Raw genomic sequence first — 21,173 nt, forward strand, 5'->3', positions numbered from 1 at the left:
GTACACCATCCATTCATCAACCTTGTGCTCGGGCCTGCCTGTGCTTCACCTGCCACCAGGGATGGGGCCCTCCTTGCCAGCTGAGGGGGGAGTGATGCAGTCCCAAGCACCATCTAACCACCTGCTTTCTTGGACCTCTCCCAGAACCAGCTGCCGCAGGTAAGTTTCTCGGGAAGCAAAAGCTGCAGTGGAGTTCAGGGGGCAAGAGGTTTGTTGGGGACCAGCACCTAACTGGGCCGAGGAGGGAGGCAACTGCGATGCAGGCCTGACAAAGCCTCGGCCAGTCCGTGGGGGAGACCTGGAGCCAGCCTTGCTGGGCAGAGCTGTCACACATCTGGCTGAAGTGGCTGGGCCTTTGTGCCGCCCTCCCCTCCCCCATCACTCGGTCAGCAGGTGCGGCTGCCCCAGGAAGGGCTGCTCTTTGCAGCTTGGCAGCAAGTCCTTCCACGAAGGGGCATCTGGGAACGGTCCCGATGTCTTCCACAACCCGGGAACGTATTGATAGTTTGTGTGTGAAGGCAGACTGTATGGATGTAATAATAGCCCATGTTTATTGAGTATTTACGGAGCCGGATGAGGCTAAGTGCCCTTTGTACTCTAAGGCAGGGACCATCATTATCCTCATGTTTCTGTGCCCAGATGAAGAAACTGAGGCACGAATAGCGTAAATGATCTAGTCAAAGTTGCATAGCATGCAATGGAGTTGAGATTCCCTCTGGAGAATTTTTTTAAACGTTTACTAAAACGTTTTTGGAGTCATTTAAAATTTTCAGAAAACGATAATGCAGAGAGCTCCCGTATACTCTTCTCGCAGCGTTTCCTGATGTTATCATCAGGAACATGGTACATTTGTCACAGCGGAGAAATTAGCACTTTACTGTTGACAAAATCACTGGCTTGGTGTGCATTTCCACTAATATCCTTCTACTGTTCCAAGATCAAATCTAAGATACCACCTTGCATTTCGCATCCCTGAGATTTGAACTCTTAGGTGTAAACTTTTGACCTGTCTGCCCTACTGCCTGCTGTTCCCACAGAGGTTTTGTGGCCGTAAACCGTTCAGGTGCCGCTCGCTGCCCCGTGTGTGTATGTGTGTGCGCGCGCGCGCGCGTGCAGCCCCAGAATGTGGCATGCTGACTAGCTCACTGCTTTCTTTGTGAGTGTCTCTTCTCTGCTGGCGTGTGGAGAACACTCCCGCTGGGCCCAGCTCAGTGATGTGCTTGTTTTGCTTTGGCCCTTCCGCCGTTTCCTGGTGCTCTCCGGTGTGTGTGGGGGTGGGGGCTGTACCAGGGCGCCCAGAGCTGCTGGGGACTTGGTGCTGCCCTCCCGGAGCTCCCAGCCAGCTCACCTCTGCCTCTCTCACCCGGCCACCCCCCGGGCTCACTGGCTCTGAGGTCTGGCGTGAAGCAAAGAGGAGTTAAGTAGGGGACCCCTGTTCTCATCCCCACAGCACTTAGCTACCTCACAGACCTCCTAGGTGCCTGCTGTGTGTCCACTTGGGTCCGGAGCCCCCTGGCAGCTGCCCACTGAAAACTGCGGCGCTCTGAGCACACTGCCTTTATACCATGGAATGAAAGAGACTGAGCTTTACTGGTTGGGAAGTGGGGAAAATACAGATTATTGCACTGTCTTCCCAGCTTTGCTGCTTACTACTTGTGAGGACTTTGCACTATTCCAGGTCCAGTTTTCTCATGGAACTCACTAAAACGGCATCTTGCTTAGTGGTTAAAGATGGTGGGCTGAAGACAGATGAATTGGGTCTCTGCTTATTGGCTGTGTGACCACTGTCATGTTACTTAACGTCTCTGGCCCTCATTTTCCTCACCTGTGACATGGGGAGATAACATCCACTTTATAGGGCTTTTGTGAAGATGAAGGGAATTAATAAATGCACAGCGTCTAGAACCATGCCTGGCATGGATAAACTCTCCACAAACATTAGTTGTTATCGTCTAATTCACATGGGTGTTTAGAGAGAATCAAATGAGATCATTATTGTAAAGGTGCATTGTAAATGGCAAAGCATGCTGAAAAATGATTAGTGCTATTTATTTTTTTCTTTCAGTTTTATTGACATCAATGACATATAGCACTTATAAGTTTAAGGTGTGCAGCATGGTGATTTGACTTACACGCATATGAAACAATTATCACAGTAAGTTTAGTGAACATCGTCATCTCATACAGATAAAATTAAAGACAGAAAAAATTTTTTTCTTTGTGGTGAGAACTCTTAGGATTTACTGTCTTAGCAACTTTCATGTATAACATACAGCAGTGTTCACTGTATTTATCATGCTGTACATTACATCTCTAGTACTTGTTTATCTTATAACTGGAAGTTTATACATTTTCACTGCCTTCATCCAGTCCTCCCACCCACCCCAGCCTGTGGTAACCACAAATCTGCTCTCTTTTGATATGAGTTTCTTTGTTGTTTTTGAAGTATCATTGACCTACAACAGTATGTTACTTCCTGGTACACAACATAGTGATTCGATATGTCTGTACATTTCAAAATGATCACCGTAAGTCTAGTTACCATCTGTCACCATACAAAGATAGTACATAATTAATTATTGACTATATTCCCTACATTTCATCCTTGTGACTCATTTATTTTGTAACTGAAAGTTTGTGCCTCTTAATCTCCCTCACCTGTTTCTCTCTTCCCCCCCCCCACCTTAGTGCTATTATTTTTTAAAGCTACTTTATTGTATCAGGAGACACAAGTAGTCCATAGGAAATCATTGTTCACCTGGGTCAGATTACCATGGCCAGGTACAACTGGAAAACGGATGAGTTTGTGAAGTCTACAGTCCTCTATGGAGCCCCTATGTGTTGTCTGTATTTTTAGGCATGTTTACTTACATTTTCTCATTTAATCATCACAATCCAACTTGAATGGCTATTTTTATCCACACAGTGGCTGTCGAAACTAACCCTCAGATATGTTCCAGTTCCTTAAGAAGCAGGAATCAGCCTCAATCAGTTAGTATTTACTGAAAGCCTCTCACGTCTAGACACTTCTAGGCACTGGGGAGTAAACATGATGGGTCCCTGCCCTGAAGGAACCTGCATTCCAGGGGAGGTTCAGTGAGCTGTGGACCCGTGTGCCAGTCCTTTGCCTGTCTGCCCCTGATCCTTCCCTGTCCTCCCCTTGCTCCACGGAGGGCTTCCCTTGAAAAGTAAATTTCCCTGCCTGTCCAGTCCAAGTGAGTTTCAGGACCCTGGCGGATGGGCTCAGACTTCGAACCCCCTAGACCTGGGTAAGGGTAGGGCTGGAGTTGCCGCAGCCGGGAGCCTACTTGAGTGAGGTCAGCAGTTACTTGGAGAAAAACTGTCTTGATGATGTCTTTCTCATCTTGAGCCCAGCTGTGCCTGAAGCCGGGGCTCCTCCTGGGCTAACAACGTCTCATTCTGTCTGAATGATGGCCTGAAACAGTCCTCACTGATTCATTGCCTCCCAGGTCTGCTGTGAGGATTAAGTGAGAAATTCCACGGAGGGAATTTAGCCCAAGGCCTGCACCTAAGCCCCAGCCGCGGTCAATTATTAGGATTAGTTTAATAAAAAGTCACTGTTAGGGCTTCCCTAGTGGTGCAGTGGTTGAGAGTCCGCCTGCCGATGCAGGGGACACGGGTTCGCGCCCCGGTCTGGGAAGATCCCATGTGCCGCGGAGCGGCTAGGCCTGTGAGCCATGGCCGCTGAGCCTGCGCGTCCGGAGACTGTGGTCCGCAACGGGAGAGGCCACAACAGTGAGAGGCCCGCGTAACGCAAAAAAAAAAAAAAAAAGTCACCGTTATTGTTTCTGTTGCCGTTGTCGGCTGTGTCCGGGTGTAGCCGGCTTGCAGATGTGGCCCAGGCAGAACTCCAGCTGCAGAGATCTGGGGTAGACGAGGCGGGAGCTCCCCAGGGCTGCATTTGTTTGGAAGCTGCGTCTCCGTGTTTGCTCTCCGTGGCTTCCCTGCGTGCGTGTAATGCCGTAATTGCAGCCTTCCCAGCTGTCGGCCACGGAGACGGCCCAGAAAATGAGGTTGGCTCGGTAAATATTGAACTAAATGATGCAAATGAGCTCCACGAGAGACTCAGCTGCAGAGACAGGGTCTGATTGGTGGGTTCTGGCCCAGCTTGCAGGAGACCCCTCCTCTTCCCCCCTACACCCCACTCCCGGCCCCCCGACTGTGCTGTCAGCCAGAGGCAGCCACCTGGGGCCCTCCAGAGAGGCTGGGGCTCCCGATGGCCGTCAGGGGTGAGGGCTGAACAGCTTTGTGGGTGAGGTTAGGGGGAGTGATGGAATGGGGGGTGTCGGCAATAGTTTACCTCCTGCCACATCCTCATCTCACCCGTGAAGAGGCTGCTTTGGCAAATGAGTCTTTGAGGGCACAGACCTGGCCTCTCTGCTCGGTGTGTACAGCTGCTGCAGGTGGGAAGAGGGAAGATGGGCTCCCTCACCCCCGGGAGTAAAGCATTGCAGTGGCCCATGCAATGCTGGCAGACCAAGGTCCTGAAAACCCCCATGGTGGCCAAGTTCACTGTGGAGGAACTCGGGGTTCTAGAACCATGGATTAGGGAGCAGGTGAGGGAAATAAAACTGAAGTTCTTTTGAGGTCGTGGAAGGGGGTCCCTGTGGCCTTAGCGGGGATGAAAATACATCCGGGCACGTCTGGCAAGAGTGGGTGTGTGTGCAGGAAGTTCACGGGTAGGGGAAGGGTGTTTGGCTGAAGGAGCAGGGCAGGTTGCGGCGACAGCCTCGGGAGAGCCAGGATGGGACGGGTGGCCGGGGTGGGATGGTATAGACCCTGATCCTTCCCCAGAGACCGCCCCCTGAGGGGATAGGGATGCAGCTGAAGGTGTCGTACAGGGTCATGGGCAACACTTCCGTGAGACCAGATGCCCAGGTAAAAGACGAAGTGGGGGAGGGAGAATTCCCTCAGCTCCTTCACGGACAATGTACAGTTTGAAGTGCTGAGGACAGCAGGGACAGAGTGCCGCAAAGGTAACAGAGGCATCACATATCACCAGAGGAGCTGGAGTGGAAGAATGTGCGGGATATTTTTACGAGTTCTCGTGAGTCAGCCAGGGACGCCTGTCCAGAATAAACAGTGAGACCTGGGGTGGGTGGAGAGGGCTCAGCTCCTGGGTCAGCAAGTAAGGGCATTATATCAGTTTCCCATTTCAGCTGCAACAAATCCCCACAAAATTAGCAGCTTAGAACAACACAGATTTACATCTTACCGTTCTGGAGGTCGGAAGGTCTCACAGGGCTAAAATCAAGGTGTTGGCTGGGCTGTGCTTCTCTCTGGAGATGTCAAGGGAGAATCTGTTTCCTTGCCTTTTCCATCTTCTAAAGGCCGCCCACATTCCTTGGCTTGTGGCCACATCACTCAGGCCTCCGCTTCCATCATCACATCTCCTCCTTCAACTGACACTTCTGTCTCCCTCTTATCTGGGCCCTTGTGATTACACTGGGCCTACCTGGATTATCTCCTTATCCTAAAGTCAGCTGATTAGCATCCTTTTTTTTAAAAAATTTATTTATTTATTTGGCTGTGCCGGTTTTTAGTTGCCGCACCCAAGATCTTTGTTGCCGCCTGCGGGATCTTCATTGCAGCATGCAGGATCTTTATTTGCAGCATGCGAACTCTTAGGTGCGGCATGCGGGATCTAGTTCCCTGACCAGGGATCGAACCCGGGCCCCCTGCATTGGGAGCACGGAGTCTCAGCCACTGGACCACCAGGGAAGCCCCTGATAAGCATCCTTAATTCCGCTTTGCCATATGACTAACATATTCACAGTTTCTGGAGATTAGGACGTGGACATCTGGGCAGGGGGAGGGGAGGCATTATTTTGCTTCCCACAGGCATAAACTGAAAAAATTGAGTTTTTACTGTTCAGTGTAACCCCAAGACTACCCACAGGCTGGCAAGGTTATGCTTATAAATATGTTCATGAAAATAAAACACTGAAGATGGCATATCAAACAAAGCAAGTGCTGGTGCACATTGTATGTGTACAACTGGAGATCACGTGTACTATGCTTTTCTATGTACCATCTCTCGTTCCATATAAACTTTAGATAATTTTTCTCCCCACAGTTTTAGTAAGAAACCTATCGATTTGTTTTGCTGTGTTGCAGACAGGCCATGCTAAGAGGCAGCTTTCTGTTTGTTTTGTTTTTTCTTGTTTTAGTCTGATCCTTCCTTCATCCCAATAATCAAAACCTTTCTGATTTTACAATTGAACATTCCTAAGTGTTTCTCCTCCCAAATTCATAAGGGATCATCTTTATCTGAAATTTTCCTAGCAGTGGGAAGCATAGACAGGTAAATCTAGGGAAAACAGAATTATCCATAAGGAGCTTGCTGTTGGGAAGAGAAACAGATGAGTTCATCCAACAACAAGAATATTGTTCTTGCTGCCAATCAGTTGTGGGGTAGCTGGAAGCACTCAGAAGTTCTGGGGTTAGAAAACCATAATTCAAAGAGTCATGTACCAAAATGTTCACTGCAGCTCTATTTACAATAGCCAGGACATGGAAACAACCTAAGTGTCCATCATCAGATGAATGGATAAAGAAGGTGTGGCACATATATACAATGGAATATTACTCAGCCATGAAAAGGAATGAAACTGAGTTATTTGTAGTGAGGTGGATGGACCTAGAGTCTGTCATACAGAGTGAAGTAAGTCAGAAAGAGAAAAACAAATACCGTATGCTAACACATATACATGGAATCTAAGAAAAAAAGAAGGTCATGAAGAACCTAGGGGTAAGACGGGAATAAAGACACAGACCTACTAGAGAATGGACTTGAGGATACGGGAAGGGGGAAGGGTAAGCTGTGACAAAGCAAGAGAGTGGCATGGACATATATACACTACCAAACATAAAATAGATAGCTAGGGGGAAGCAGCCGCATAGCACAGGGAGATCAGCTTGGTGCTTTGTGACCACCTAGAGGGGTGGGATAGGGAGGACGGGAGGGAGGGAGACGCAAGAGGGAGGGGGTATGGGAACATATTTATATGTATAACTGATTCACTTTGTTATAAAGCAGAAACTAACACACCGTTGTAAAGCAATAATACTCCAATAAAGATGTAAAAAAAAAAAAAAAAACAGAAGTTCTGGGGTTTTCCATCCTGCTTAAAATAGCCTCAGACTTAAAGGTCTGGTTTGACCCCCGTCATGGACCCACCCCAAGCCATAAGCCAGTTTTGTTATCTGTTCCCCTTGCACTGGTCCCTTTTAAGATCTCTAGGCTTAGCTCTCCCTGTGCCCCCTCAGGCCACCTGCAAGGTCCAGACACATGGGAAGCCATCATTTTTGGAAAACCCCAGCACTCTCACACCTGCTGGTTTTGGCAGCCTCTCCCTTGTTTGTCTGACTAGTCATCCTTCATGGCCCAGCTCAAGATGTCAACCGTTCTGTGCAAAACAGTGCCTCAAACTCAAAGACTCGGGAGTCTAGGCCTCTGTCTGCCAGGAGCAAGGGAGGAGAACTGGATCTAATAAGTGAGTTTTGGGGGATTTTTTGCTTTTTGTTTTGGCTGCGCCGTGCAGCTTGCGGGATCTTAGTTCTCCGACCAGGGATTGAACCTGGGCCACAGCAGTGAAAGCCCCGAGTCCTAACCATTAGACCACCAGGGAATTCCCCGGTAAGTGAGTTTTTAAATCATCATCGACAGCCTTTACTGCTCACATCCAACCAAGCCCTGAGATGAGTGTGTGCTATGTGCATGACCTCATGTTCTCATTTCGCGCTGTGACCTCACAAGGGCCTTAGGATTTGTCTTAGCAGCTGCACTTTTCAACTGCGCGGAGTTTAGAGTGGTTGGGAATGTGCCCTAAATGATAGAGCTGGCAAGTGCAAAGCCGGGCCTCAACGCCCTTCTGTTGATTCCCAAGCCTGAGGCCTCTGCATAATCCTGCCTGCACACTGGAGGCAGAAGCCAAGGGCATGGGCGGTCCATGGAGGTGGCCTGGTCCACCAGACCAGGCATGGGAACTGGCAGGAGAAAGCCTTGGTTTAAGTCCCAGCGGGGCCACGTGCATGCTGTGGCGTCTTAGGCAGGTCAGTTGGCGTCTCTGAGCCACCCTCAGCTTCCTTGTGCCTGTCTTGTGAGCTTGTTGTGATGCCCAGGTGAATGAAGCCAGGAACACCCAGGTGCTCTTCCTCAACCAAGTGTCAGGGGATTTTAATCAAGGGGCATCAGGAAAAGCTTCCCAGCAGAGGAAGCAAAACAGACACATGAACAGGCAGCCTCTGTCCTGAGGCCCTGGGGGCAGCCACGGGCAGAGAGAGTGGAGGCACAGGAGGCCCAGCTGCACAGGCACTGGCCTTCCCAGAAGCTCCAGCTGCAAGAACATGGGCGGGACAGTCTTTGGCTGGGCCACATCCCGCTGCTCGGGGAATCAGCTCTGTGGCAAGGAAAAGAAAAAAGCCTCTGGGGAGAAAAATCCAGGCTTGCTAAAGTGATAAATCAGTGGGATGGGTGAGTGTTTGCTGTAGAGAAGGGTTCCTTTTATTTATTTATTTTTTGGCCACACCATGTGGCCTGTGGGATCTTAGCTCCCTGACCAGGGATCAAACCCGTCCTGCCTGTAGTGGAAGCTTGGAGTCTTAACCACCGGACCACCAGGGAAGTCCCTAGAGAAGGGTTTCTGATCACCTCCCTTTCGTTGAGCCACTGGGTGAGCTCATTTGGTGCATAGAAAGCCAGCTGAGTAGACCTGGGGTCTGATCCATGGCGGTCCCGGGCCAGGTAGTGCTTAGTCTCTGAATTTTGGCCTCTGCTTCCTCACGTGTAACACGGGCTGGGATCTGTCTACTGCTTTGTGTGGTGGAGGAGTAAATGGAATAAAGAGAATCAAAATTATTTATAATTTGTAAAGTACATATATGAGAAGCCAGTAACAGTGGTCTTCTAATGGGTGGGGAACCAGGCGGCTGGGAGACAGGAGCAGGAAGGAGGCTTTCCATGTGTGCCCTGTATACGTTTTGATATTTTGAAACATGGGAAGGCATTCATTATTGAAAAAATAAACTTAGAAAAAACCCCAATAAAGTTAGTAAGAAAGTCAAAACCAATAAATGCAAATAATGGCCGTTAGCAGCAGCAGCATTGACATCATCATCATTTAAAAGGCTCTTTTGCCATAATCTTCCTAGCTTAGTCTCAGCTGGTACTAAGAAGACTAGGTCCTCAGTCTCAAATTCCTGGTCTCCCCCTGTACCACACTGTCTTCCCCGTGCATCTTCAGAATTCTTTCACATCTGCAAGGATCAGTCCTTGGAGAAAGTGGGTGGAGAAATTCCAACTTAACGCAATTTTTTGCCATAGAATATTAAGCAGCCATTTAAGAAGAGTTGGAGCCCTTCCAGGCGACCTGGAGGGATTTCCAAGAGCACTGATGACAGACGGAAGATGCAAGGAAATGGGTGATCTCATCTTCTAAAACAAAGACCAATAGAGCATGGCCATAGATAACAAACTGTGTAGGATTGTATGGCTGTGGAGGAAGAGAAGGACACGTACCAGACCGGGAACAAGGATCACTGGCGGGGCACGTATGGAGTAGGGGATGGGAGTGGAAGGGGTTGATGATTTAAAAAATTCACAATACCTTCTCATTTATGGAAACATATCTACCCGTGTGTATATATGAATGCATAAACAGGTGCAAGAAAGCCGGTCACCAATATTAGCAGTGGTGAGCTTAGAGTGTGAGGTTTTAGGTGACTTTTCTTTGTCCAGATATTTATATGAATAGTTCTAATTATTCAAAATCATCATGTTATTTATGTAATGAGAAAAAATCTAATTTCAATATGAAAGATAACTAGAACAAATCACTGAAACTTACCAGTTTTTTTTTTTTTTTTTGCGGTACGCGGGCCTCTCACTGTTGTGGCCTCTCCTGTTGCGGAGCACAGGCTCCGGACGCGCAGGCTCAGCGGCCATGGCTCACGGGCCCAGCCGCTCCGTGGCATGTGGGATCTTCCCGGACCGGGGCACGAACCCGTGTCCCCTGCATCGACAGGCAGATCCTCAACCACTGCGCCACCAGGGAAGCCCGAAACTTACCACTTTTAACAGCTGGAGTTACAAATAAAGTCAGATTTCTTTTAAAATTCAAATGGAATGATTCCAAGACTGCTTCCCACCCCACTTACTGGTTTCCCTGTTCTGGTAAATTCAAAATCCCAGAAGTAGGGTTTTGACCCCAGGGGCAGCCCTGGGGTATCCTTGCTGCCACTTACAGGGAGCAGGGCTGCCAGTGCCTGCCTCTATGTGTGGGCTGCAGGGAGGGCTGGGTTCTCAGGCGGCTACCAGGCCATCTCCAGCACTGCCGCCTGCCACTGCTCTCTCTTGGTCCAGCATCGCGTGGAAGTTCTCAGTAAGAGTTGAGGCATGCATCGCTGATTGCTGCCGCTGATGCTAGGTCCCCAGGCTTTTTCTCAGAATGGGAGGCTGTCTCCCTCAGGGGAGGGACACACTGCAGAAGCCAGCTTCCAGGGGACAGTGCTTTAGGCTGTTGTAGCTCACACACACACACACACACACACACACACACACACACGTACACACACGGCAACCCCACAGTGCCACAGGGCTCAGTGCTACTACAACAGCCCATCCTACTACCTGGGGATGCTCAAGATCACTGTGATAGGTTGAATGTATTATTGTTTAAAACATTTGAACGTTCCCCTTGTAGAGCCCCCCCTTATGGAGGATGGCACTTTCTGCCCCATTGATGTCAGACTTGTCCATGTGACTTGCTTTAGCCAATGAAATGCAGGAAGAAATGACACATGCAGTTTCCAAGCCAAAGTACTCTTGCCTGGTCCCATTATCTTCCTTTATTCCTCTGCTGCAGAAATGGCAACGTCCCTGATGGGGGCTGCTCCTTCAGCCGGGATCCCAGGACCACGGCCAAGAATGGCCAGCATATATGCATGAGTGCACAACAAATTTCTGTTGTAAGCCACTGCGATTTGGGTTATTTTGTTACCACAGCATAACCTGACCCAAGCTGACTAATACAATTGCACGGCTAGGAAGAGCTAGGCTGGGATTTAAACCTGTGCCAGTCAGGGCCCAGACGGGAGACAGAAGCCACATGCGCTGCTACAACAAAATGCCGTAGAATGGGTGGCTTAAACAACGACTATTTATTTCTTACAGTTCAGGAGGCTGGGAAGGCCAAGATCAAGGTGCTGACAGATTCCACGTCTCCTGAGGGCTTGTTTCCTGGCAGAAGGGGTTAGGGAGCTCTGTGGGGTCTCTTTTGTAAGGGTACTAATCCCACAGATGAGGACTCAACCCTCATGACCTAATGATCTTCCAAAGACCCCACATCCTAACGCCATCCCATTGGGAATTAGGATTTCAGTATACGAATTTGAAGGGAGAGGGAACAAGTTCAATCCACAACAATACCTCGGACAGGCGAAGAGTGCATTTAACACAGAGAACTGATAACTAGGTAATTGAAAAAGTAAAAAGAACAACTCTAAGGAATTACGGAGTAGCAATTGCAGGAAGCAACTACAAGAGTGGACATCTAGAGTGGAGGGAAGAAAGGGAAGATGCTGTAATTATTAAAACGTAGAGACTCAGGGGGATTTCCCTGGTGGTCCAGTGGTTAGGACTTGACGCGTTCACTGCCGAGGGCACGAGTTCAATCCCTGATCAGGGAACTGAGACCCTGAAAGCCACGTGGCATGGCCAAAAAACAAAAAACAAAAACAAACAAAAAAACCCAAAACTTAAAAACTCAGAAGAGGGACCCCATGGAGCTGCAACACAGATCTCTGAGCAGGGGGTGCCAGCCAGCTGGCGCTGACATGTCTGAGGTGGACACAACAAAGCTGGACCTGCGAGCGTTGGAAAACTGCAGCTGGGATTCAGGGACTGCTACAGGAGGAACAGCCACTGTGCGGGTGGGGGTGGGCTGCAGAAGCAAGGCTGGGTGACTCACAGGGTCAGGAGGCAGACAGGAAAGAGCAGGTCCCTTCGCACTAGCGCCCCCTATGGACAGGACTTATCATCGGCAGAACCAACTGGCAAAGCAGAAATGAGGTTTGCAGGCTCCCAGCCTGGGCATCATAAAGAAGAGTGGAGAAGCATATGGGTTTGGAGCTGAAAGACACAGCACAATACCATGAAACCGAAGCATAAGCACTCTTTAAAAATTAAAGAAAAAAAGTAAATACAATTTTAAAGGTTACTTTCCATTTACAGTTGTTACAAAATATTGGCTATATTCCCCGTGTTGCACAATACATCCTTGAGCCTACCTTACAACTAATAGTTTGTACCTCCCACTTTCCCACCCCTAGATTGCACCCCCCTCCCCACTGGTAGCCACTAGTTTGGTCGCAGCACCAGCACTCTTCCTGCCTCTCAAGGAGCAGCGATTTTCCAAAGGCTCAGAGCTTTCACGAGATACTACCATGTCGATCCTTAGGCAGTTTACCCAGAGCAGAGGGAAGGGAATGATCTTTCTGCGTGTTGTACAGACTGGGAAGCAGGAATGGCCAGCCATAGGCCCTGGACCCCCAGTGTTCCATCAGCAGATGCAGTTTCACCCCCTGGAGATCCAGGGGAGAGGGCCTTGCTCTAAGCCCCATGCTTTAGAGGACATTTCACAGATACAGTTGCTAAAGAACATGTGGGTGCCTCTGTCACTTGAGACCTGGTGCTCAGTGCTATCAATATGTGCTGTCATAACTAACTCCATTTAGGCCTCAGGGAACTGTCTTCAGATTTCCTGACCTATGTCCTCAAATCAAAGGGCACCTGAGTCCAAATACTCTGAATGTTTATGGATGCACTGCTGCTGATACTGGACGTGGATGCTGCTCTGGAGCGTGGGGAGGATCTGAGTGTGAAACTGCCTAGATAAAAGAGGAACGAATTCACGTTTAAGAGGCTTATTCTCTTGCTGTGCACAAGCTCTTTAGCTTGTGATAGGCCCACTTGTTGATTTTTGCTTTTGGTGTTTGTGCTTTTGGTGTCATAGTCAGAAAATTATTGCCAAGACCAATGTCAAGGAGCTTTCCCCCTGTTTTCTTCTTGGAGTTTTATGGTTTCAAATTTTATGTTTAAGTCTTTAATCCATTTCAGGTTAATTTTTGGGTGGTGTTAGCAGCCCGTTTTCATTTTTCTGCATGTGGTTATCCAGTTTTCTCAGCACCATTTATTGAAGAGACTATCCTTTCCCCGTTGAGTATTCTTGGCTCCCTTGTCAAATATTAGTTGACCTTATATGCAGGGGTTTATTTCTTGGCTCTCTATTTTGTTCCATTGGTCTATGTGTCTATTTTTATGCTAGTACTATACTGTTTTAATTTAAAAAGCTTTGTAATATAGTTTGAAATCAGGAAGTATGATGCCTCTGGCTTTGTTGTTCATTCTCAGGTCTGCTTTGACTATCAACAAGCAGGACTACATCGAACTAAAAAGCTTCTGCACAACAAAATAAACTATCAACAAACAAAAAAAATCAACAGAATAGGAGAAAACATTTGCAAAACATATATCAGATAAGGGGTTAGTATCTAAAACATAAAAAATAAATTCATACAACTTAATAACAAAGGACAAATAAAAGCAATCCAATGGAAAAAAATGGGCAGAAAATTGAATAGACATTTTTCCAGAGAAGATATACAAATGGCCAAGAGGTGCATGAAAAGGTGTTCAACAACAGTAATCATCAGGGAAATGCAAATCAAAACCACAATGAGCTACCACCTCACACCTGTTAGAATGGCTGGTCTCAAGAAAGACAACAGATAACAGGTGTTGGCAAGGATGTAGAGAAAAAGAAAACCTTGTTGGCTGTTGGTGGGAATGTAAATTGGTATAGCCACAATGGAAAACAGTATGGAGGCTCCTCAAAAAATTAAAAATAGAGCTAGCATATGACCCAGCAATCCCAATTCTGGATATATATTCAAAGGAAATGAAAACAGGATATCAAAAAGTTAGCTGCACTCTCATGTTTATTGCAGCATATTCACAATAGCCAAGATGTAGAAACAACCTAAGTGTTCACCAGTGGATGAATGGGTAAAGATAATGTGGTACATATATACAATGGAACATTATTCAGTCATAAGAAAGAAGGACATTCTGCCATTTTGACAACATGAATGCATCTTGAGGGCATTATGCTAAGTCAGAGATAAGTCAGACAAAGACAAATACTGTATGATTTAACTTATATGTGAAGTCTAAAAAAGCCGAACTCAAAGAAACAGAGAGCAGAACGGTGGTTACCAGAAGCTGGAGGTGGGAGGGGGGAATTGGAGAGATGTTGGATCACTCTGATTCTGTGTTGAGAACAGACCAAGCAGAAGAGGGCAAAGGTAGAGATAAGGTAGTATCAGGGAGACTAGATGAGAGGCTAGTTAATAATTCAAGTGAGAGATGGTGGAGGCCTGGACCAAGGTGATAGTACTGGAGGGGGAGAGTGGTTGAATTCTTGATATCTTGTGAAGGTGGAGCCAACAGCAGTTCTGAAGGATGAATGTGGAGTGTGAGAGGAAGGGAGGCATCAAGGTTGACTCCAGAAGTTTTAGCTTGAGCAGCTGAAGGATGGGGTTCCTGTCAACCGAGTTGGGAAAATCTGTGGGTGGAGCAGACTGGAAGAGCAGTTCATTTTGGTCATGTTGAATTTGAGAAGTCTATTAGATGCCCAAGGAGAGATGTCAAAAGGTTTGCAGAGGAATCTGGGCTGAAGATAAACATGTGGGAATCATTAGCTTAGAGATAAAATTGAAAATAAGATCACCAAGGAGTGAGTGTAGATAGAGGAAAGGAAAAGAAAAAGTACTAGGTCCTGAGGCCGTTCCAAGGCAGGGGGGTGGGGACGGGGTTGTTGGGGTGGTGGTGGACAGAACCAAGAGAAACTAAGAAGGAGATACTGGGGAGGTAGGAGGTGGAGAATGAGGGACAGATGACCCAAAACCAAGTAAAAAAAATATATCAAGGAGGAGGGAATAACTAACTATGTCCAGTGCCACTGATAGGTTAAATAACAGAAGGAATGAGAATTGACCACTGAAATTTGCAACATGGAAGATGTTAGTGATAAGAATGTTTTTTCCTGGGGCAACTGGAGAGGAAGTCTAATTAGCGTTGGTTTAAGAGAGAATGGGAAAAGAGAAATGGAAGACAGCAAGTATGGATGACCCTTGCAAGGAGCTTTGCCTGCGAAGGGGGAGCAAAGAGGAAGGGAGACGGGGAAATTCTTTTTTCAAAGATGGAAGCAGAGCAGCATGTTTTTTTGTTTGTTTTGCGGTACGCGGGCCTCTCACTGTTGTGGCCTCTCCCGTTGCGGAGCACAGGCTCCGGACGCGCAGGCTCAGCGGCCATGGCTCACGGGCCCAGCCGCTCCACGGCGTGTGGGATCTTCCCGGACCGGGGCACGAATCCGTGTCCCCTGCATCGGCAGGCGGACTCTCAACCACTGCGCCACCAGGGAAGCCCAGAGCAGCATGTTTTTATGCTGATGGGAATGTGCCAGTGGAGAGTGAAAAACTGATCCTGTAGGAGAGAGGGGGCAAGAATTGCTAGAGTAATGTTCTTTTAGTGCACGAAGGGAGAGACTGCACCTCAGGCATTCATCACCCGTGATCCTCAGAGTTGGAAAGCTGGGTTGTTTGCATTTATTCAGTGTCATGGAGCTGGCATCTGAGTGCTGGGGCTATGTGTCTATTTCGGATATCGCCACCCTGGGAGGAAGGCGTCTGGGAACTTGAAAGACAGCTTGGAGAAGGAAAAGACATGCATCGTTTTCCGTAGTACTTAAACACCTGGACACACCATCCTTAGCTCCTGAGGCACCTCTGTGCTGGGTTTGCCAAGCTCTTGGTTCACAATTCATGGGATTCTCTCTTATTCCCGGTAAGCAACATCACTGGGACCCCATGTTTCAGGGACTACCTCTAATTACTGGTGTTGTCTCTCTCTTGTCATCACGAGAGGATGATTTAACCATGAAAAAGAGTAAGATGCCAAGAAGGTAGGAGGAGGACCTTGAGAGAAAGGTGTGGAGACCCAGGGAAGTGAGTTTCCTGAAGAGTGGGGTGATTAACATGAGACTCTCAGAGAGGTCAAGGGAGACAAGGACTGGAAAGAGCCCACTGGATTGGCAGAAGGAGGCCATTGACCTTTGTCAAAGCAGTTCCAGTGGAGAGGTCAGGAGGAAACCAGGTTGCTGTGGGTTGAGGATGTGTGGGAGGTGAGGAAGTAGAGACAGGGTGTGAGGGATGTTTGTTCAATTTATTTGGCTGTGAAGTGAAAGAAAGAGATGTGATGAAAACTTAAGGGCAAGGCAGGGTGAAGGGAAAGCCATTTCAATATGGGGGATTTTTGAACCCAGAGAAGGGACCCAGAGAAGGAATAATTGAAGATCAGAGGCAGAAAAAGAGGGAAGTCAATGGGACAGAGTTTTGAAGGAGATGGAAGGGGTTCAGAGCACAGGTAAAGGAAAAGAAAGAAGATAAGCAAAAATACAGAGATACTTTGAGATGGAGAGAATCAGGCATTCCCTGGGTAGAGAAGGAGACAAAGTTCTGTAGGATGAGTGACTTTGGGAAAAGTCTGGGGTGTGAGAAGATGAAAAACTTTTTTTTTTTTGGCTGCACCACACAGCATGTGGGATCCTAGTTCCACAGCCAGGAATCGAACCCGGGCCCCCTGCAGTGGAAGCACGGAGTCCTAACCACTGGACCGTCAGGGAAGTCCCGGCAAAACATTTTTGAAAGGCTCGAGCCACAAAGATGCAAGGGATGGATAAAAGAATTTTGTAGCAGCATCATGGGTCCACTGACTCTGTCAGTGTAAATTGAGAGCCCGGTGAAGTTCCCTGCTCCTCCAGAAAGGAAGCATGTAGGTGTGGAGAAGGACAGGGCGTGGTAGCAAAGGATCCCTAGAGTAGGATTAATCAAAACCATAAATAAGGAATTGTCACATATTATGGATGTGTTTTTACCCACCCAGAGATAGCCCCTAAGAATCAGGCTTACCGTCTTCCTCTCTCTGACCTGCTGAGATGTGGTGGGACGACAGAAACTCAGCTTCCTCTTTCCATCAAAGAAAAAATTGGGGGAATCAGAGAGGAAGTATTTAGAATAGTTCCAGATATGCCAGTCAGATAAAAAATTCAGCTAATGTGGGGCTCTTTGTAATAAAAGTAGGCCAAGGAAGTTCCTTTGAGCACAATAATGACAGGGCTGTAGTGTTACGAGGAAAAGGGTTAATATTTTCTTAATAGATGAAATATATATTCATCCTATGAGATGAGACTGTTCCCTTTGGAAGAAGATTAATGGTTTCATTGGAGGGGTGTTGCCCTCAGGTAATTCGGAAGGAACTAGTGAAAGCTTTCTCTGTTGGGGACTTCAGACTATAATTAGAGAGTTCCAAATCTCCCCACCCCCTTCTTCATCCCAACCGACAGGACTGATTCAGAAAACAGGTAGAGGAGCACTTATGGCAACAGCTGGTGAAATCGGGGTTCCAGAGTTTGCAGGATGCAAGAGCTAAGAGTCAGAACTCTACCACGTGAGGATGATGGAATTCCGCAAGTCAGGGAGGTGAGGGCACGCTGGCCTGGGGGGGTGGCTTAAGGAAACTGTGTGGGAGGAATTAGACAATGAGAGACTGAGGTTCAGAGAAAGATGGGGACTGAGTGTGTGTTTATGTGGATGGTGGGGCAGTTTCCTGGGCCTGAGACCTGGGCATTCTCACAAGGCCTCTTGCTCAGAAGGCCCCTGTCCTAATCTCTGATGTCACCTTCTTGAAATGCTGAATATTTTTTGAACAAGGTGCCTCACATTTTCATTTTTCACTACCACCTGCAAATGATGTAGCTGATCCTGTGGGCAGGTTTCTAACAATCCAAACAGGTTGGTTAAGTCATCGTTACTGTTTCGGTTGGATGTCTGACACTTCAGTAACAAAGCCTGTTGTACACCACCAGGCAGAAGGCACCAAACAGCAGCCAACATCACCTCTAGGACGAGAGACCCTTAGCCTGACTTTCCTGATATCCTCCCTCAGGATAGAAGGGGACAATGCTTTCTCCCCACCTGACATCCCCATCATGACATAGAATAGAATGGCCCAGCTACACCCTGGTAACCAAGGTAACACCCTCATGCTTAGTCCTCAGGGGATGGCATTGTGTACCCCTTGGTTCCTCTGAAGTAATTCCTTCAGTTTCTCTCACTGCTCTGTCCTTCATTCACCAACCATGTATTGTTAGTTACTGTGTAACCGAGTGTTCCATCTCCAACCCACCCAGCAAGAGTTCAGCATGCCCCAGCCACTGATCAAACTAAAGGAGCCCAACAGACAAAGACCTGGAAAGAAGAGGAAGGAAGGAGAGGCCGTGCAGAGTGTTTCACGCTCCATTTCCCCACCCACTTCTCAATTCAAAGTCAAAATCCCCTCTTCTCGTGTGCCAACTTCACTGTAGCAATTTATCCTGCAGTATGAATTTAAAACCTTATCATAAATTTCCACATTGGAACCTACAGTGGACTGTGCCCTTCCTAGGCACTGGTGGAGGATGGAAGTACAGAATAATGCAGTTGAGCTGATCACTTGACATAGCCGAGGACAGAAGGAATCGTTGTGTGAATATCCATTTCCAATACATTCTCAATGCAAAAGATTAGAATGATATGAAATGCCCTCTTTAACATTACATCTTCATACCTTCCTTTCTCCTCAACCTGCATCAACAGTTTTGTGTACATTCTCCTCATCCTCTTTGTTTACATGTAAAGTCATATGTATCTTGCATATACCTTTTTTTATGTATAAATTTTTTTCTATTTTAACCATTTAACTGTAACCAGTATACAGTTCAGTGGCATTAACTACATTTATATTGTTGTGCCACCATCACCACCATCCATCTCCAGAACCCTTGTCATCTTGCAAAACTGGAACTATAGATCCTTTAAGCCATAACTCCCCATTCCTCCCTCCCCCTAGCTCCTGGTAACCACTGTTCTACTTTCTGTATCTACCTGTGATTGTGACTACTCTGAGTACCTCATATGTCTCAGTCCATTTGGGCTACTCTAACAAAATACCATAGATTGAGAAGGTTATAAACAACAGAAATTTATTTCTCACAGTTCTGGAGGCTGGAAGTCCAAGATCAAGATGCCAGCAGATTAGGTGTCTGGTGAGAACTGCTTCCTCATTCATAGATGGCTGTCTTTTTGCTGTGCCCTCAATGGTAGAAGGGGCAAGGGAACTTTCTGGGGTCTCTTTTATAAGAGCACTAATCCCATTCGTGAGGGTTCCACCCTCATGACCTAATTATCTCCCAAAGGCCCCATCTCCAACACCATCACATTGGGGGTTAGGTTTCAACATGAAAATTTAGCGGAGACACAAACATTCAGTCCATAGCATCATATAAGTAGAAGCATTATATTTGTCTTTTGTGATGGCCTTATTTCACTTAGCATAATGTCCTCAAGGTTTATCCATGTTGCAGCATATGTCAGGATTTCTTTCCTTTTTAAGATTGAATAATATTCCATTGTATGTATATACTACATTTTGCCTATCTGTTCACATGTAACTTTTTAAATAAAAAAAAATTAATGGGATAATAATGCACATAATGTTCTGAATATTACTTTTTTACTTAATGACACCTATTTTCATTATAGCTTATGTAGATCTGTGCACTTCTTTTTTAATGGTAGTCTGTTACATTGTGCAGATGTGTCATAGTTTAATCATTCTATTTTTTGCTAGATATTTAGGTGGTATACAGTGAGTATTATCAATAATCCTACTATGAGTGTTCTTGTTCATACATATTATGCCCATGGACAGATGTTTTGTCAGGGAAGATGCTTCAAAGAGGAATTTCCAAATTCCAGGTTATGCTTTTTCTTGCAACTGCCAAGTTGCAATTCAAAAAATCTTCACCAGTTTCTTCTCCCACCAATAATGTGTGAACGTGCTCCCTGCCCCAAATCTTTGCCAATATTTGATATTGATCTTTCGTTATTCTTTTAATATTCATTTTGCTAGTTACTAGCAAAGTGGAACATCTTTTAATTCTTTTGTTGGCTGCTTGAATTCTATGAATTGTCTATACATATACTCAACACATTTTTCTTACTTTATCCTAAAAACTGCAACCCTATGAAGGAGGTACTATTATTACCCCTATTATACAGCTAAAGAACTGAATATCCAATAGCCAGAGAATGATAAAGTAACTTCCACTTGACACTAAAACATAGTGGGAAGAGCTCAGCCTCTGGAATCAGAATACCACTTCTTGGCTGTGCTACCCCAGACAAATTATTTAACTTCTCTGTGTTACAGTGTCCTCATCTGTAGAATGGAAATACTAATAGTATCTATCTTATAAGGTTATTGTGAGGATAAAATGAGACAATCCTTGATAATGTTTGAATCATATAATATAGTGGGAGAGACCCTCAATATATGCCAGCTATTATTAATATTATAGAAAAAATATGTAGATCTGGAGTAACCAGGAAAATATTTATGACACAATGGAAAATGCAAAAACAAAACACCCCACTAAATAGTATATATTCTATGATTGCAATTTTGTGAAAACTACTTCTGCTCATGGAAAAAGACTTGAAGGAAATATGCATACATGAAAAGAATTTCTTTGTTAGGGTGATGGGATTGTGGTAGCTTTTTAAATATCATTTTATAATCAACAAAAAAGGAGGAGAAGAAAGGAAGTAAACTCTGACTATGGGCTTTGTCCCTGAAGATGTGAAGGAGGTTCACAGGACCCCCAGACCAGTGCCTCACCTCTAAAGAATATGGCTCTGATGTGCCTGAGCCATGCTAGGCTAGCTCGTCGTGCTCTTATCTCTCCAAAGGCTGCCGGATGGCTTTGTCTCTCTGAATGATAAACAACAGCACTTTGTCTCCTTGTTCATTCATTCATCCATTCACTTCACAGGTATTCATGGAGAGCTTCCTATGTGCTAGACACCATTTTGGGCACTGGATATACGATGGTGAACAAGAGAGGGAAGGTCTTGGATCCCAGTTTATAATGAGGAATTGAAGACAATAAAGCAACAAATACATAAACAAGAAACAACCAGATAGTAATAAGTGC

The 21,173-nt window shown here is 46.4% G+C and overlaps 1 protein-coding gene across 1 annotated transcript in view; it reads left to right on the forward strand.

Annotated features, from left to right (window-relative positions):
* Positions 1–21,173, forward strand: part of LOC149749017 (large ribosomal subunit protein eL18-like) — a 57,765-nt gene that overhangs the window by 12,805 nt on the left and 23,787 nt on the right. The window contains exon 2 of the mRNA XM_089913504.1: positions 1–21,173. This exon is cut by the window's right edge and continues 23,787 nt beyond it. Within this exon, the coding sequence (XP_089769630.1) occupies positions 1–84 (84 nt within the window). The 3' untranslated portion in view covers positions 85–21,173.

Source organism: Delphinapterus leucas, chromosome 6, assembly GCF_059928025.1.
Source record: "Delphinapterus leucas isolate spDelLeu-1000000601 "Yukka" chromosome 6, BTC_Dleu_Yukka2, whole genome shotgun sequence".
Classification (NCBI taxonomy): Eukaryota; Metazoa; Chordata; class Mammalia; order Artiodactyla; family Monodontidae; genus Delphinapterus; species Delphinapterus leucas.